Source organism: Oryctolagus cuniculus, chromosome 1 (assembly GCF_964237555.1).
Source record: "Oryctolagus cuniculus chromosome 1, mOryCun1.1, whole genome shotgun sequence".
Lineage (NCBI taxonomy): Eukaryota > Metazoa > Chordata > Mammalia > Lagomorpha > Leporidae > Oryctolagus > Oryctolagus cuniculus.
This window is the reverse complement of record NC_091432.1, coordinates 10,130,559-10,147,650: the sequence shown is the minus strand read 5'-3', so window position 1 is coordinate 10,147,650 and position 17,092 is coordinate 10,130,559. Positions and strand designations below refer to the sequence as shown.

At 57.7% G+C, this 17,092-nt stretch overlaps 1 protein-coding gene across 4 annotated transcripts in view; it reads left to right on the top strand.

The window, feature by feature from the left end:
* Nucleotides 1–234: 234 nt before the first annotated feature.
* The window catches only part of INCENP (inner centromere protein), a 29,526-nt gene continuing 12,668 nt past the window's right edge, over nt 235–17,092 (top strand). The window contains exons 1-11 of one of the 4 annotated variants that reach the window (XM_008274395.4): nt 235–396; nt 3,341–3,491; nt 3,793–3,906; nt 4,622–5,382; nt 11,829–11,880; nt 12,629–12,683; nt 12,793–12,910; nt 13,960–14,011; nt 14,368–14,485; nt 14,554–14,688; nt 15,163–15,174. In XM_008274395.4, coding sequence (XP_008272617.3) covers nt 3,352–3,491; nt 3,793–3,906; nt 4,622–5,382; nt 11,829–11,880; nt 12,629–12,683; nt 12,793–12,910; nt 13,960–14,011; nt 14,368–14,485; nt 14,554–14,688; nt 15,163–15,174 — 1,557 coding nt within the window. In that variant the 5' untranslated portion in view covers nt 235–396; nt 3,341–3,351. Of the gene's footprint in view, nt 397–944; nt 1,064–3,340; nt 3,492–3,792; nt 3,907–4,621; nt 5,383–11,828; nt 11,881–12,628; nt 12,684–12,792; nt 12,911–13,959; nt 14,012–14,367; nt 14,486–14,553; nt 14,689–15,162; nt 15,175–17,092 lie in introns of those variants that run through there. The other 3 variants (XM_070069610.1, XM_051833210.2, XM_008274397.4) reach the window with 3 other exon arrangements.

Genomic DNA, 17,092 nt, shown 5'->3' with positions numbered 1-17,092 from the left:
CTGCGAGGCTGCGCCCGTTCAGCGGACCCAGCGCTACCGGCTCAGTCCGACACCAGCCGGCTCCCGGAAGTGGAGGAGGCTTAAAGCGTCTACGCTTCCTTTCCCCGCCTCTTAGTCCCGGAGATTGCCATCTCAGACAGCCAATAGAAAGCCAGAGTGGTAATTCTTGCTACCTGATTGGCTTAGATTTTTGCAACCGCCCGGATAAACTTGCCGACGATTGGTTGAGCCTTCAGTTTTGAAAATCGTAGATTTCGCCCGCGCTGCACGGCTCGGTTGCTTCTCTGGTGCGGCGAACCCTGAAGACCGGGAGCTGCGTGGGTCTGGGCAGGCGGCTTCCCGGCTAGGAAGACCGCCGGACGTGGATAGCAGCTTCGGGAGACGCGGTGCAGTCAGGTGAGTGCGCGCGGCCGCCGCCGGCGCCGGGGAGGTTGGCATTGGTTCCCAGCCTCTTGGGCTCCTCACTGCCCGCTCCGGGTCAGGGGCGTGACCCCCGATCCCAAGTGGCCTGGGCATGCAGGGGTCATCTCTTCCGAGCGGCGAGGTGACCTGCGTTGGTCCGGCGGTCCGAGATGCCGCCGCCCGCTTCCACTTCCTCCCGGGGCCCCCGGGGCCCCCGAGAATAACCCCGTCCCCTCCCCCACCGGGTGCCCAGGACCTCGTCGCTTGCCTCGGAGGCTCTGTGTTGACTTAGGGCCGCAGGAAGCCCGAAGCCGACCGGCTTGTTGGGCGGATGCACGCCACTCGGCGTTTTATCGCCGTCAGACCCCTGGTCGCCCGCCCCTCTCCGCGCCCCGCCGGGCAGCATTTTAAACCGCCCGTGCGGCCCCTGATGTGTCCCTGCCCGGCGCGTTGCGTTCCATCCGGCCCCCGTGGGCTGTCCCCGGGGCGTCCAGAGCCGGCCTGGGCGCCGGCCTGCGGAAGCTGATATCCGGGGGGTTGGTCTAGCAGGTGGTTAAGAGCGGAGTTTAAATCCGGGCTCTGCTCCTGATTTGCTGGGCGTCTGTGACTTCGCTTCTCTTCGCCTGGTTCTCATCTGCACATGCGTGTGCTGCAGAGTGTGGTGAGCAGTGCGAGAGGCGATGCCGGGGCTCAGGGAGCAGCTACCAGGACCATTGCGGTGGAGCTATGGCCACCGTTTTGCAGCTCTAAATGGAGCAGGAGCGGGGAGGAGGGCCCGGGAAGGCCTGTGGGGCGTGCAGGCTGGGTTTGGAGTGGAAGGGAGACTGTGGAGAGGCAGCGGGGCTCCCTTCTTCCTTGGAGGAGTGTCGGTGCTGTGTGTCTGCACGGGTTGTTACCCGGGTTGAAGATGAGGTTTTTGCTGCTCTTCCCTGGGGTCTGATTCTTTGTACGCAGGCCCCACTCGCCTTTCCGGGACATGCACCTGTGTTCTTACATGTGGGGACCTCTTTTAAACGGCCCAGTATACACTTCCCTGCGGAAGAAGTCCAAATGCTGCTTTGGACTTTGTCAAAGAAGTTCTCACCCACCTTGCCGATTTGCACAAATATTAGAAAAGTCAGCCAGTTCTTGCTCTCTGTAGTGCCTCTGCAAACCGTTGTCTCTCCCTGAAGCAGTTTTCTTTTAGCTGGCCTTGAACTGGGTCTTGCACTTCGCCAGGGCTGTGGTCTGGGTGCAGGTGGGCTCCGGGGAGTGACGGATGGCTGTCGAGAGGCCAGGCCCGTGACTTGCTGGCTGCAGGGCAGAGGTCTGTGCCCAAGCCTGTGTGATTTCTGCCTGTTTGGCCCTGCCCAGGTTAGTGCTGCCCCTGGCAGCTGGGAGCAGGGCTGTGGGCCTGTCCCAGCCTGTGCAGAGTGAGTTCACTGGGTGTCTCTGTGTGTGGACGGATTAGTTCATGTGACAGGTACTGCTCCTCTGCTGACGCCATGCAGGGCTCTGGGCTGTCAGCAGTGAGCGCTACAGATGTGGGCTTGACCTTGGGCAGAGACCAGTCACCCAACTGTCAGGCTCAGCCGGAGGGCAGAGTTTATTCAGGGAGCAGAGACTGGGGTGCCCCCGAAATCCAGCCTGGGGAAGTTCCATACATAAGGGGTCAAAGGGTTAGCCGTGTGACCCCTCCTTCCTGGACCTCCCGTCCTCTATGGGAGACTGAGCTGGTTCTTCTTGGTTCTGAGGTGTAGGTCAAGGTGACGGATCGCCACCACGGTCAGAGCATGGATCCTGTGTTTATTTGCTGTTTGATTCACCAGGAAGAATCTGTTGATCTCTACTGTGGTTGCTTCTTTGCTTGGGACTTTTGAAATGATTTTATTTATTTATTTATTTTAATTTTTTGACAGGCAGAGTTAGTGAGAGAGAGAGAGACAGAGAGAAAGGTCTTCCTTTGCCGTTGGTTCACCCCCCCAAATGGTCGCCATGGCTGGCGCACCGCGCTGATCTGAAGCCAGGAGCCAGGTGCTTCTCCTGGTCTCCCATGCGGGTGCAGGGCCCAAGGACCTGGGCCATCCTCCACTGCACTCCCGGGCCACAGCAGAGAGATGGACTGGAAGAGGAGCAACCGGGACAGAATCAGGCACCCCGACCGGGACTAGAACCCGGTGTGCCGGCGCCGCAGGTGGAGGATTAGCCTAGTGAGCTGCGGCGCCGGCTCTATAGCCAAATCTTAAGGAAGACAGCACAGCTTCTGGTTATTTTGCAAAAAGTAACAAGCTGCTGTTGTGTTTTCCCTCGCCTGATATTGTAGCCTGCTTTCTTTTTAAAGCAAGGCCTTGCTGGTTTTCAGCGCTCATGCTCTTTCATCCGTTTATAGCACATTCTAGCTCCAGGGAGAGGTGTGGAGGGGGAGAGTTGTCTCTGGCCCCACCCTTGTCTGTGCTCGCCTGTGGGAGGCAGAACCTCTTCTAGAGGCAGTTCCATGTTTTTCGTGTCTGAGGTCACCCAGTGTACAGGGCAGGGTGCCTGTGTCTTAGCCCTGGCCTAGTCACCCACAGAGGAGGAGCAGGCCTGTGTTTGGGCGAGGGTGGGAGAGGTCTTGGGGTGGCTGCTGTTTCTCCCTGGTCCGGGGAGGTAGGGGACAGTGTCCTGCATCATACAACCCGAAGGGCCGATTGTAAGGAAGACCATTCAGGTTGGACGGCCATACTGTGTGTGTGGTGCAGGGGACGTGGGAGGAGCATGCCCTTCTCTCTGTAGGAATGCAGCCAGTGGATTGGCATTTGGAATTTAACATCCCCGGGGCATGGCTGTGAGCATGGGGGACCCCTGGGCCGGGTGCTGGATGTTTTGTGGTGATTTATGTGTGGGAGTGGCAGCCTGGCAGGCTCTCCCTGGAGAAGGCCTTGGTCCCCAACCCTGAGCCCTTATGCCTCTTGTCCACCAGCCAGAGCCACCATGGGGACCACAGCCCCGGGCCCCATTCACCTGCTGGAGCTCTGTGACCAGAAGCTCATGGACTTCGTGTGCAACATGGACAATAAGGACCTGGTGTGGCTCAGGGAGATCGAGGAGGAGGCTGAACGCATGTTTACCAGGTGATGCCGGGCTGTGTGGTGCAGTGGGGAGCACAGAGCTTCCTGGGCTGCCGCTGTGGCATGGGGGACTTCCTTGCCTGCCATCCCTGTCTGGGCTCCCCACCAAGTTCCATTCCCTCTGGGTGCCGGGAGCCTACTTTGCCTGGCTCTGCACAGCCAGGCGGGTCCCAGTCCTTGCTTGGTGCTGGTCACCGCGGCTTGATCTGTTGCTGCCAACAGATGGGCAGGTGCCAAGCCAGCTGGCAGAGGGGGCTGGGGGTTCCCAGGCAGCCCTGAGTGTCACCCTCCCTGTTCCAAGTAGAGAGTTCAGCAAAGAGCCGGAGCTGATGCCCAAAACACCTTCTCAGAAGAACAGACGGAAGAAGAGACGGATTTCTTATGTTCAGGATGAAAACAGAGACCCCATTAGGAAAAGGTAGGAGTGGCCGGGGAGGCTGGGCTGGGCTGGGCTGGGCTGGGCTGGTGGGTCCTGGGAGAGTTTGATTCTGAAGGTGTTCACGGGGGCAGCAGCCTGCAGGAGAAGCCGTGGGTGAATGCCATGGGGAGATGAAGCCTTAGCCCAGACTGTGGAGGTCAGAGTGGGGTGTGTCAGTGTGTGTTGAGCCGGAGGTGGGGAGGAGAGAGAAGCCGCTGCTCTTCCGGGGAGCATGACCAAGCCTGTTGCCACGCTTGTTGTAATTCCCCATAGGGATGTCAGGCTGCAGGGTCTTGGGGTCGGGTGGTCCTGGCCGTGAACCCTGGCCTGGCCCTTGGCAGCTGTGTGTTCCCGGGTTAAGTGCGCACTTCTAAAGTGGGAATGCCCATGCCTGCCCCGCGGGGCTATTCTGTGGACTGAGAGAGAGCCTGTGTGAAGAGCCTTCTCTGCAGGCGGTCTCATGGGAATTTCATTTTTTCAGCACTTCTGTGAGTTCTGTAGCTTTGTCCCCGGTTTCCCTTAGGGAGACTGAGGCTGGAAGAGGAGCAGCCCAGGGTCTCACGGCTGGAGGGAGCAGAGCCTGGCCTGGACCCCGGGTCTTTTGCCTCCAAGCTCTCTGAATTGTACACCGGCCATTCCAGGGGCTCCTGGCGAAGCTGGACTGTCCCCTTCCCATGCTGAACCAGCTCAGCCGCTGCTTTGCTGCCCCCTGCAGGTTGTCGCGCAGAAGGACACGGAGCAGCCTGCGGAGCTCCCGGCACCTGCGCAGCAAGGACAAGGTGGAGAAGCTGGCCACGGTGGTCGGGGAGAACTGCTCGCCCGTGCTGCGGCGGGTCACCCGCGCCGCCGCAGCCGCAGCTGCCGCCTCCACGGCGCCGTCTGCGGCCCCCTCGCCGCTCGCCGAGTCTCCCACAGAGCCCACCAGGAAGCCTGCCGTGCCCCTGGTGGAGATCAGCGCCAGCGAGCGCCGCAGCGCGGAGCAGCACCTGCAGCAGGTCCTGGCCGTCCAGGCGCGGTCTGGGTCTCCGGCCAGGACACCGGCCTCCCAGGCCATCCCGACATCCGATGAGGAAGCCACACCCAAGAAGGCTGAGGCCGGGAGACTGGAGTTGGTCACAGTGAGCTCCCTGGTGGCCACCCCCCAGGACCCCAGGAGCCGAGGGGCTGGGGCAGGGCGGTCGGCCTCCAAGCTGAGGATCGCGCGGGCCTCCCCGGGCTCTCCAGACTCTCGGGATTCTCCGTGGCGGGAGCGGGTGCTGGCTCCCATCCTGCCTGGTAATTGCTCCACGCCCACGGGCCAGCGTGCAGAGACTCGGCCGGTGCGGCGCAGCCTCATCGCCTCCACCTCCCCGCGTGCCCGCGTTTCCCTGGCCCAGAAGTACTCCCTGGTGGCCAAACAGGAAAGCAACCTCCGCAGGTCAAGCAGGATTACCAAGAAAGCTGCCCAGGAACCAGCTGCCTCTGCCCGCATCATCTGTGAGTCTGGGGCCGGGGGTGAGGGAGGCGGTGGCTGGTGGCTGACCCTGGCTGCTGAGCAGAATTTCTGAGAACCGTGCCTCCAGGGGCTGGCCTAGGACACTCCTGCAGTCCCTCTCTGGACTGTCCTACCCCGTGACCACTAGCGAGCCCTGTCTGGCTGTTGAGCCTTTGGAACGTGGCTGGTCTGACAACTGAATCTTAGATAACAGCCGCATAGAGCCAGTGGCTACAATAGTGAAGGAAGCAGACCTAGTGCAGCCTTGTTGTTAAGCAAGTGAGAAAACTTGAGGCCCAGGGGCTTGGCCCCAGTGCCTTTTGGGTAGCAGGCACCTGGGGGCTGGGACCTGAGCCCTTCTCCAGGGCCAGCCTGCGCCCTGCTCCCCGGTCGGGCAGGAGCTGCGGTGGCATCACTGTGCTGGTGCGTGCTACCTCATCTGAGCAAACCTGTTTGCCCTGGCAACTCAGCACAGCCGGCTCCTGTGGGAACCCGTGGCTGAGTGTCGTGGGGAAGCCGGAGGGGGTGCAGCAAAGGTTCTTGAGCTGGGTGCCGGTCACCCACCTGCACCCTCGGGCCTCAGTTCTTGCTCGTATCCCTCTGGGCTACTACTAGACTCCTTTGCCACGATGGTTGTGTGGTTTTCTGTGATTAGCCCATGAGGGTGTTTAGAACCATGCCTGGCACGTAGAATCGATGGGTAACATTCGCTGCTTTTGTCATCATCAAAACCAACCTCAGCCCAACATTGCCCTGGTGGGAGCAGGTGTTGTGAGCCCCAGAGCAGAGACAGGCACCTCAGAGCCAGGGTTGGCTGAGTGAGGAGGCGGAGCCTGAGATAGGAGGGCCTTGAAGGTGGGCTGGGCTTTTGCCAGGTGGAAGGAAATTTGGGGGTGGGCAGCCCCGGCAGGGGAGACAGCTGGTGCAGCCTTGAGGTGAATGACAGGCGGGCTCATGTCCAGGAGCATGGGCTGGACCCCACTGGAGTGGAAGTGGCCTGGTGATGGTTGTTACAGGATTCTGGCCAAGGGGAAAGGTGGGAGGGAGGGCAGGTGGAGGATGGGCTGGGTTTTATATCAGTGTGTGTTACACAGCAGCTGGCGTCTTTAACATTTATGAAAGAAAACATCATCTCATTTGGTCCTTGCCGCAGCACTGTTAGCTTGTGTAAAATCCTGGGCTACCCCCAAGGTGCGCTTCTGTGGGTGATGCGTTCTCCTTCGGCCCCTCTCATACACGAAGGCTCATTTCTGACTTCCTCCCCAACAGAGAGAGGGCCAGATGGCGGGGGAGAGATGGACTCTGGAACACCCGTGTATGCGGAGCAGACGTCCTTGTCTGGGCTGCTTCTGATTCCAGATCTGTCTGACTCTAAGCCCAGTGCTCCCCCCAGCAGAAGAAAGAGGGAGAGGAGGAGGCAGGGTCCAGCATCTGGAGTCACACGGGCTCGCTGACTGACCTTTTGCTCACCCCTTCTCCCAACCTCTGTTTTTCCATCCGTGAAATGGTAGCAACACCTCTTGCCTGGGGTAAAGAGACCCACCTCAGTGCTTGGGTATGGTGTGTGCTCAGTGACTGTTTTGTAAGGGCTGTGCCCCTGCAGCTCACTGTAGGTATGGCCAGGGGGTCCTGAATGAGGAACTGCAAGGGAGTCTGGATGTGGGTCCCTAGGGGAGCGGCTCTGCTGTGTGGCTGGGAGGGCAAGTCAGATGGGATGTTGTTTCAGTCCCCCTGCAAGCAGCCCCTGGGTACAACCTGTGAATTTTCTGGCAAAGGAAACACCTGGAGCAGGGGCGTGGGGAAGTCAGGCAGGGAAAGACTGTGGTAAAGGTGGGTGTGGGGACCTTGGGAGCCAGTGTGGGGACTGGGCGAGGACTGCTCCATGCATCAGCCAGAGAGGGCCACTGGGCTGTCTTTGACTGGCAGGTGGGCTCTGAGGGGGTTGGGCAGAGGCCTGGGGCTGCTGTTTTAGGTTTCCGAAGGGCCAGGCTCCTATTTGGAGCTCCCCAGCTGCCTCTGCATTGGGGAACAGCCCCTCAGGCCTCAGGCCTTTGGCCGGGTGTGGGAACCATTTTTCTAGCAAGGGCCATTGGATATTTATAACCTTAACCTGCTGTAGATTTATTGAATTTCGAATCCTGCCTGCATTAGGACTTGGCAGGGCCAGACCTTGTGATTTCACTGGCCTAAGGGCCGGACATTCCTCACCCCTGCCTTGGGCCATTTCCCTGCCTCCAGACCTGCCCTGGAAGCCTGAATAGCGTGCAGATGGCACTTACCATTCCAGAGAAGTCCTGGTGCAGGTGCAGAATTGTGCAGGAGCACTGGGGCTGTGTGGGGAGGGCCTGGGCCACGTCCCAGTCTCGCAGCTGCTCCCTCCTGCTGGCTTCTGCTCTGACCGTGGCTGCCTCTCAGCCTTGCCTGTCACTCTTCTGACTCAGACGTCCTCCGAAAACAACTTTTCCTGCCTCGTGTGGCTTTTTTTTTTTTTTTTGCTCTTTTTTTGGTAAAGATTTGTTTATTTGAAAGGCAGAGTTAGAGAGAGAAAACACAATGATTGGTGCTGCGCTGGGCCAAGACTAGGAGCTTTTTATAGGTCTCCCACGTGGGTGCAGGGGCCATCCTCTGCTGCCTTCCTGGGCTGCCAGCAGGTAGCTGGATCAGAAGTGGAGCAGCCTGGATAGGAACTGGTGCCCATGTGGCATGTCGGTGTTGCAGGTGGCAGCTTAACCCGCTGCACCACAGCGCCAGGCCCATGCCTCATGTCTTTGCCAGATGCTTTTCTTTGTTTCTAGAATAGTGGCTCTCACGTTTTGGTCTCAGCACCTGCTTCCTGTTTTAAAAATAACCAAGGAGATAGAAAAGCTTTTTTTTTTTTTTTTAAATTTATTTGACAGGTAGGGTTACAGGCAGTGAGAGAGACACAGAGAGAAAGGTCTTTCTTCCGCTGGTTCACTCCCCAAATTGCCACAATGGCCGGAGCTGCACCGATCCGAAGCCAGGAGCCAGGTGCCTCTTCCTGGTCTCACATGCGGGTACAGTGGCCCAAGCACTTGGGCCATCCTCCACTGCCCTCCTGGGCCACAGCAGAGAGTTGGACTGGAAGAGGAGCAACCAGGACTAGAACCGGTGCCCATATGGGATGCCGGTGCCACAGGCAGAGGATTAACCAAGTGAGCTACGGCGCCGGCCCCCGAAAAGCTTTTGATAATGAGTTTTTATGTACTGATAGTTACTGTATTAGAAATGAAAACTGAGGAATTAAAAAATTTCTTAATATTATTATTATTTTTTAAAGATTTATTTATTTATTTGAAAGAGTTACAGAGAGAAGGAGAGGCAGAGAGAGAGAGAGGTCTTCTATCCGCTGGTTCACTTTCCAACTGGCCACAATGGCTGGAGCTGTGCCAATCCAAAGCCAAGAACCGGGAGCTTCTTCTGGGTCTCCCACACGGGTGCAGGGGAGCAAGGGCTTGGACCATCTTCTACTGCTTTCCCAGGCCATAGCAGAGAGCTGGATGGGAAGTGGAGCAGCCGGGACACAAACTGGCACCCATATAGGATGCTGGCACTGCCGGTGGTGGCTTTACCTGCTACACCACAGCACCGGCCCTTTAAATATTATTTAAGACTTATTGAATATTAGTTAATTCTTTAGTATTAGAAGATTTTAAAGCATTCTTTACTATTTTATTCTGAAAAAGGAGAACACCTAGGGCCCCGGAGAATCGTGTAGAACATGTGACTGTTATGGACCCCTGCTGGCCTTTGAGAAGCCCAGTTGTCTTTACCCCGGCCGGGTCATGTTTACAGAGGGCAGGAAGGCTCTAGAAAAGGCTCCTTGTGATCCCCTTTGGCTACCGGCGCCCCCATTCTGTGTGCTGATTATTGGGGAGATTGATGACGTCACTGTGGGTGCACAGGCGAGGCAGCTCTGCTGAGCGGGTCGGGGCTGAGCTGTGTTTGCTCGTTCAGAGCTCGGGCCCAGCTCTTCCTTTGCGCAGCCAACCCTGCCGCGAGGTTCCCTGGTGGACATCGTGCTGCACAGCCATGGAGCACAGCACCAAGAGGAGCGCTACCAGGCCTGCTGCCTGCTAACCTCAGATTTCTCAGAAAAATGACTTCTCCAGAGTAAAGATGTAGTGAGGAGCCTCTTGTTACTCTGCACTCCGTAACCCCTCTGTTGTGGCCTGGCGGAAGGCAGACAGGTCTGTGCTGCGATGTTGGGGTTGAAGTGGGGAACGCCTGACCCCTCACACAGGGGCAGCTGGGAGAGCGGGAGCTTCATGGTAGCACTTTCAGGAACTGCGTATTCACTGTCCCCACACCCACCAGCACAGGGGTCCTTCTGCGAGGCTCACGGCAGGGCGCACTCTGCTGGTCCCACACTGGTCCACCGCACACCTGCAATGTGTCTTTTAGCCATGTGTGATTTTTATAACCTCCAGTATGGTTATTTGGAAAATATTATTTTACCAAGTTGTGCATGTCCTTTTTTTTTTTTGGACAGGCAGAGTGGACAGTGAGAGAGAGAGACAGAGAGATAGGTCTTCCTTTTGCCGTTGGTTCACCCTCCAGTGGCCGGTGCGCTGCGGCTGGCGCACCACGCTGATCTGGAGCCAGGAGCCAGGTGCTTATCCTGGTCTCCCATGGGGTGCAGGGCCCAAGCACTTGGGCCATCGTCCACTGCACTCCCGGGCCACAGCAGAGAGCTGGCCTGGAAGAGGGGCAACTGGGACAGAATCCAGCGCCCCGACTGGGACTAGAACCCGGTGTGCCAGCGCCGCTAGGTGGAGGATTAGCCTACTGAGCCGCGGCACCGGCCTCATGTCTTTTAAATGTCAACATACTTCATTGTATAATATAAAAAATAAAAAGCACATTTCTGATTTCATCAGAAAAGTCGTTTGATAGCAGGAGCTGTGAAGCCTCTGCTGGTGGATACACATCTCCCAACAGTCTGCCTTTGACTTTTTTTGGTTCAGTTTTTTTATTGCCAATAATAACAACAATTTTAAAGCAAATGCTTTTTTTTTTTTAAAAAGACTTATTTGAAAGGCAGAGTTAATTACAGAGGGAGAGGAAGAGGCAGAAAGAGAGATTGATTTTCTGTCTGCTGGTTAACTCCCCAAATGGCTGTAACAACCAGGGCTGGACCAGGCTGAAGTGCATCAGGGAACTCCATCTGGGTCTCCCATGTGGGTGGCAGGGCCCAAGCACTTGGGCCATCTTGCTACCTTTCTAGGAAAATACAGTAGGAAGCTGGATCAGAAGTGGAGCAGCTGGGGCTTGAACTGGTGTCTGTATGGCATGCCAGCCTCTCAGACAGCTTAACCCACTGTGCCACGACACCGGCCCCACAAATACTATTGTTTTAAGTGAGAGCATCACTCCATTCATTGTTAACAAAATGTTTTCTGATACCGAAGATGGAATCGCCAGGGCTTGTGGGTTCTCTTGATTAAGCATGAGGCCCAGGAAGAGTGGCTAGTTCAGTTGGCTACTCACACCGCGCCCTTGGAGACTCGGATCTGTGGCATCAGGGCATTTTTGCACACTGTCCACTTAATCTCTCAGGATATTAATGAGCCATGCACTTGAGTCTGGATTTAATAAATATTTTACTTCTTCGTCAAGGACATTCTCAGATGAAGCTAGACAGTGCTTCGCTGTGAGCGTGAGACAGGACAGCTGCTGTCTTTGTGTCAGCGCCTTAACCATGTCTGACACAGCGTTGGATGCCTCGCCCTTGACTCACACCAGGGCATTTGCTCTCGTCGTCCGCATTGTGAAGGCTGGTGTCTTTGCAGTGAGAAGGAAAATAGCATATTAATATTGTGATGAAAGTAGTGTCCGTCTCCTGGATCTTGCAAGGGGTTGGAGAAGGCATTTTGGGAACTGCTGCCTCCTCCCGTCTTGTCTGTGGATTCCTGGTCTGTGTGTCGGTCCTCCGGGCTGACTCCCGCTGTCCTCTGCCCTTTTCTGTCACTGCACGTGTCGCAGTGTGGTTTCTGGGACTGACGCCGGTCATCAGGACTGAAAGGCAGCCCTGACGTTTTGCTCACCACCGGTCCCTAGAGGCTGGGCCAGGGCTCAGTGCATGGTAGGCACTCGGTGAGGATTCCTGAATGAACAGCTTGCTTTGTGTTGGGCCCAGTGCTGGGAGCTGGGGACCTGGAGCTGTATCATTGGCCTTCTTCCCAAGATATTTTAGTTTTTTTTTTTTTTTTTTTTGGATGCTTTTGTATATTTCTGTCCTGAGAGGACCATGCTCCCAGCCAGGAGACAGCAGGAGACCTACCAGAGCCACTGGGGATGGCGCATGAATGCTGAGGGTGAGCCCCAGGCCGGTGAAGGGAGCCACAGCCTAGCCACCGATTGCCCGCGTCTCCTGGAGTGGCCCCTGACTGCTCTCTGATGCCTGCTTTGTTTCCTTGTTTCCCCGCAGGCCACAGTTACCTGGAGAGGCTCCTGAATGTCGAGGTGCCCCAGAAAGTCAGGTGAGTTCCGTCCTAGGCCTTGGGGGCCTTCCCAGGGAGTCCGGGTGAAATTCAGTGTGGAGGCACTTCCTGGCGGAGCCTTTGTCCAGCCTGGCCACCCGGCCTTCTGCTGTCTGCCTTCTGGGCTGACCGGCCAGGTGGTGCTGTGGGTTTCAGATCTTCCTGCAGTGCTGGTCAGCTCTGGCTGGCCTGGACCTTTGGGCATGAGCGGGGAGCTCCATGGGTTGTGGACGACGAAGAGCAGCCATGAGGGGCCACGTTCAGATGGGAGTGGGGCAGAAAGGGGGCTGCCCAGGGGTGGGGGTGCTCCCTGCTCCAGGATGGCACCCGGTGCTGCTGAGGGCAGGGTTATGGCTCCTTCCCCTGGGGCCATGTGCTGCCAGCACTAAGCTGGCCTCTCCCTCCTGGCTTTGGAGCAGTGGGTCAGCACCTAGGCTGGGGGATGGTGACTGGGCAGCCCTGGCTTTGCTGCGCCATGGGAAGTAGAGGGCAGACCTCAAAAGAGACTCATCGGGGCCCAAGAGGTTGAGGTAGAGTGGGGATGGTGTTTCCATCCTGAATCAGAGCTCTGACGGGGGTGACAGGGAGCCAGCTGTGGAAGCCCAGGGAGCCCCTGGCTGCAGCTGCCATCCTGCCTCCTGCCTGCGGCCGTGGGTTAGCGGCCCAGGCCGGGGCCTCTCATGTTGCCCCTGTGGAGAGGGCTGGAGCTTTCTAGCCAGTCCCCATAGTGCCCCTGGTCTGCTTTCAGCCCCACACAGGAGCCCAGCAAGGAGGCCGAGCCCCTGGAGGCAGCTGAGCCGGAGGTAAGGTGGGCAGGCCTAGGGTGGGATGACTCTGGGCCCTATTGCGCCCCATGGCCGTCCTGAGCTCAGGTTCCAGGTGGGGACGCAGATACCCTGGATCTTCCCGCAGGTCCCCAGCAATGACGGGACTACCTCGTGGCCACACAGTGCCACCAAGATCACCATCAGTACACCAGGCTCGAAGCCTGCAGCTGGTGGCCAGGACACGCCCTCTGAAGGGCAGCAAGGTGAGTCTCCTGACCTGTTGTGTGCAGACCCAGAGCTGCACTGGCCTCGGCCTGGCTCTCTCTCTGGGCAGGATTCCCTGGGCTGATAGCAGGCCAAAGGTGCAAGGAACTTGGGAGTTTCGGCTGGAGCTGCTGCTGAGTGCCATGTGGAGTGGCCAGGGCCGGCTGGAGCAGGAAGCGGGGTGGAGGGCTGCACTGAGACAGTTGTGTGAAGGTGCGGATCAAGGCCTTGAGTGGGAAGAACCATGGACTGAACACCCACCCAGCCTCTTGCTTTGTCTCTGCCGGAGGCTGACTGCTGTCATTGTGGGCCCTTCTTGGGAGATGCAGGAGAGCTGGCCTGGAGCCCTCCCGGCTTCCCAGCCTGGGGGTGGGGGTGTCCTGTGTGCTGATTCACGCTTCCCTGGGAAGAGCGCTTCCCCCTCTGGTAGGAAGAATGCTGGAGCTGTGAGAACTTGAACATGGCTTCTTCCTCTTTATAGTGGGGTCAAGTGCGGTGGTCATGCCAGCTCCATGGCCCTCAGGGTTGATGCAAGTGCCCTGTGGAGGAAGGGGTGCTTTTTCCTAATAGTGAAACAGTGCACTGACCCAACGTGCCACACCCCACATGGCGACCCGGCAGCAGGAGTTCTCCCCACCTCCTGTCAGGGCGGCACCAGCAGAAAGGACCAGGGGTGGGACCGGCATCTGTGTGGGGAGATGTTGGGGCTGCAGTGGTGTGAACTGTACACGCAGCGCTGGAGTGGGTAGCATGGCCTGGGGCTGGCTCCGGAGGCTGCTCCTCTGTCCTTGCTGCAGAAAGCCAGGCTCCGGGGTGAGGGGACTGGGCTGGGGAGAGCGTGCTGGGCTCTGAACACCCCTGGGTTCCTCAAGGCCATCAGTGCGGAGACTGATGCGTCTGCTGCTGGCTACCCTGGGGGCTGCCAGTAAGGGAGCTGCGCCCCCACCAATGCTGCTGCCACTGGTGGGCACCTCTCTAATTCCTCCACGGCCCCCCCCCCCCCCCCACCGCCATTCCTGCAGCCCCGCTGAAATTGCTCTCTCCACAGAGGCCACGGCTGACCAAGCAGATGAACCCAGAGAGCCACCTCAGAGCGTCAGGTTTGCATCTGGGAGGGGGCATGCAGGCACGAACCTGGGTCCTGGCTCAGGGAGGGCGGGTGTGTGGTTGAGGCTCTGTGGCCTCTTGCTGGGGCGTAGCCTGGTGCTGATGCTGCAGGTGAGTGCTGGCGTGGGAGTCAGTGACCAGAGCGTTGGCCACATCCCTCTGACCTGCTGGCTGTGTGACCTCAGATCAGCCACCTCCCTACCCCTGGGCAGCAGCGGGTGCAGCCCCTTTTAGTAGCAAGCCCTACGGCCTGGGCCTGGTTCTTCACCGGGGCCAGCTTTTTGGGGAGTGGCTGGGCTGCAGTGGTCAGCCCTGTGACCCCACGCTGCTGCTCCCTGCACCTCGACAGGAGGAAACGCAGCTACAAGCAGGCCATGTGTGAGCTGGATGAGGAGCAGCACCTGGAGGACGAGGAGCTGCAGCCCCCCAGGAGCAAGACCCCTTCCCCGCCCTGCCCCGCCAGCAAGGTGAGCCAGGCTTCTCCCCCACTCAGGGTCCGCCCCACCTGCCGAGACCTGACCTTGCTGGTCTGCAGGTGGTGCGGCCTCTCCGGACCTTCCTGCACACAGTGCAGAGGAACCAGATGCTCATGACCCCGACCTCGGCCTCGCGCAGCAGCGTCATGAAGTCCTTCATCAAGCGCAACACTCCCCTGCGTGTGGACCCCAAGGTGAGTGGGCCCCCGCCCCACAGCTGGCACGAGGCTGCTGTGAATAGCATGGGTTGGGGTAGAGGAGGGCATGGCCTGGCCCTGGTCAAGGGCCAGCTTTAGCCATGTGGCCGCGGGCAGCCCTGTATTTTGGGGACACTGTCCTGGGCTGCAGTCATAGCCCAGGGGCTGGGCCAGTTGGTGTGAGCTGGGTCTCAGGCCCTGTGCTGGGAAGGTGCAGGATTGGCTAAGCAGACCCCCTGCATTGCCCACCGATCCCCCCAGTCTTAGTGGGGAGAGAGGCACACGTGTTCGCCTTCACTTTAGGGGACAATTTGGGGGGGTGTGTGAGCTGAGATGAGGAAGGAGGTCCTGAGAGGGTGTGAGCCCCGGGCAGACCCACTGGCCCAGCTGGCGTGTGGTCTGCCTTGCAGGACGACCCCCAGCCTGGCATTAACTCTTGGCTTTCTCCTTGTCTCCTCTTCTCCTCCACAGAGCAGCTTTGTCGTAAGTAAAGCCTCTTCCTGTCCTGTGACTGAGCTCCACCGGGTGCTTTCCCGCCATAGCCCTGTTACATAACTGATGCACTGTAGAAACGCTAACATCGTGCTGGGAGGTGGGGGTGGCTGGCTGGAGATACCGCAGTTTGGGGGCCGCGTGTCCTCCCTCTGCAGAGCCCGTCCCCTCTGCCTGTAACACTGCTCCCAGAGGGAGGCGAGCAAGGGTGTGACCTGCGGTGTTTCCTCCCTGCCCCTCTCTAGCACTGGGTCCCTCTGGGGTCTGTGAAGAGAACAGACAACTTTCTGGGATTTCTAGAGCCACTGGGCCTGAGTGCAGCCCGGAGGTGCAGAGGGAGGGGGCAGGGCAGGGCAGGGCAGGGCAGGGCAGGTCTGACTACACTGTGCTTGGAGTCTGGGTCTTGCTGTGTGGGTGGCAGTGGAGCTGTCAGCCGTGGCTTCTGGAAACCTGGCTGCAGAAGCTGCTCTCTTCTCAGACACCTCAGGGCCTCTGTCTGCTCCTGTCTACTTCTCCTGGTCCTTTCCGGGGTTTTCGTGAATATTTTCACCGTTCCATTCTAACTTGTCTGTTGTGATTTTGACCAAATGACATCTAGCACTTTAGAGTCATTTAGTGGTTGTTCTAGTGTTCCATACTCAGCCCTTCATGGTATCGAGAGTCCGTGCTGTTCAGCTGGAGTGCAGAACCCAGCACCACACCTGCCCCTTTACTGTCCCCCACTGTGTGCTGTGATAGTCTAAGACATCACTTCTACCGATGGTCACTGCCATGTTAGACGTGTTGTAATTTTTCTTTCAGTTGTAGAATTGTAGAACGATTAGGGCACAGGCGTTTGCCTAGTGGTTGGGATGCCTCACTCACGTCAGAGCGCCTGGGTTCAGTACTTGGCTCTGCTCCTGACTCCGCGTCCTGCTGATGCACACCCTGGGAGGCTCCAGTGACTGTGCTCCTGCCTCTGGATGGCAGACCTGGACTGTGTCCCGGGCTCCCCGTTTTGGCTTCAGTCTGGCTGAATCCTGGCTGTTGTGGGTATTTGGGGGAGTCAACCAGCACATGAGAACTCTGTCTGCCCCACCCCCCCCCTGAATTAATGACCAATTGAACAAAAAGGGAAAAGAGTACAAGGCTACTCTATTATATTTCTTCAAGTCTTCACTTCTGTCGCTCCGCCTTTGTTCCTGGTGTTTTAAGCGTTTCCTTCTGGTATCGTTTTTCTTCTCCCTGAGGCACTTCCTGTAGCAATTCTTTTGGAACAGGTTGGCTGGCAGCTGATTCTCTAGTTTCCTTTCATCTGAAGATTGCTGGTTCCCGTTTTCTTTCCGCAGAATATGCCACTGGATATAAAGTTCTTTTGTTTCTGCACTTTATTTTTATTTATTTATTTGTTTTTTTTTTTTTTAAGATTTATTTATTATCTTATTTGAAAGTCAGTTACACAAGGAGAGAAGGAGAGGCAGGGAGAGAGAGAGAGAGAGAGAGAGAGAGAGAGAGAGAGAGAGAGAGAGAGAGAGAGAGGTCTTCCATCCACTGGTTTGCTTCCCACTTGGCTGCAAAGGCCGAAGCTGTGCCGATCTGAAGCCAGGAGCCAGGAGCTTCTTCCAGGTCTCCCACAGGGGTACAGGGGCCCAAGGACTTGGGCCATCTTCTACTGCTTTCCCAGGCCACAGCAGAGAGCTGGATTGGAAGTGGAGCAGCTGGAGTGCTTCAGGCCAGGGTGTTAACCCTCTGCGCCACAGTGCTGGCCCCTCTTTCCGCACTTTAAAAAGTCCCCTGGCCTCGGTGATTTCTGATGGGAAATCTACTCTGAGCTGCTTGTCCTTTTTCTCTGGTGGCTTTTGGCATTTTCCTTTGTCTTTAATGTGTCTGGTGTTGGATTTCTTAGGGTTTATTGTGTTTGTGGTTTGCT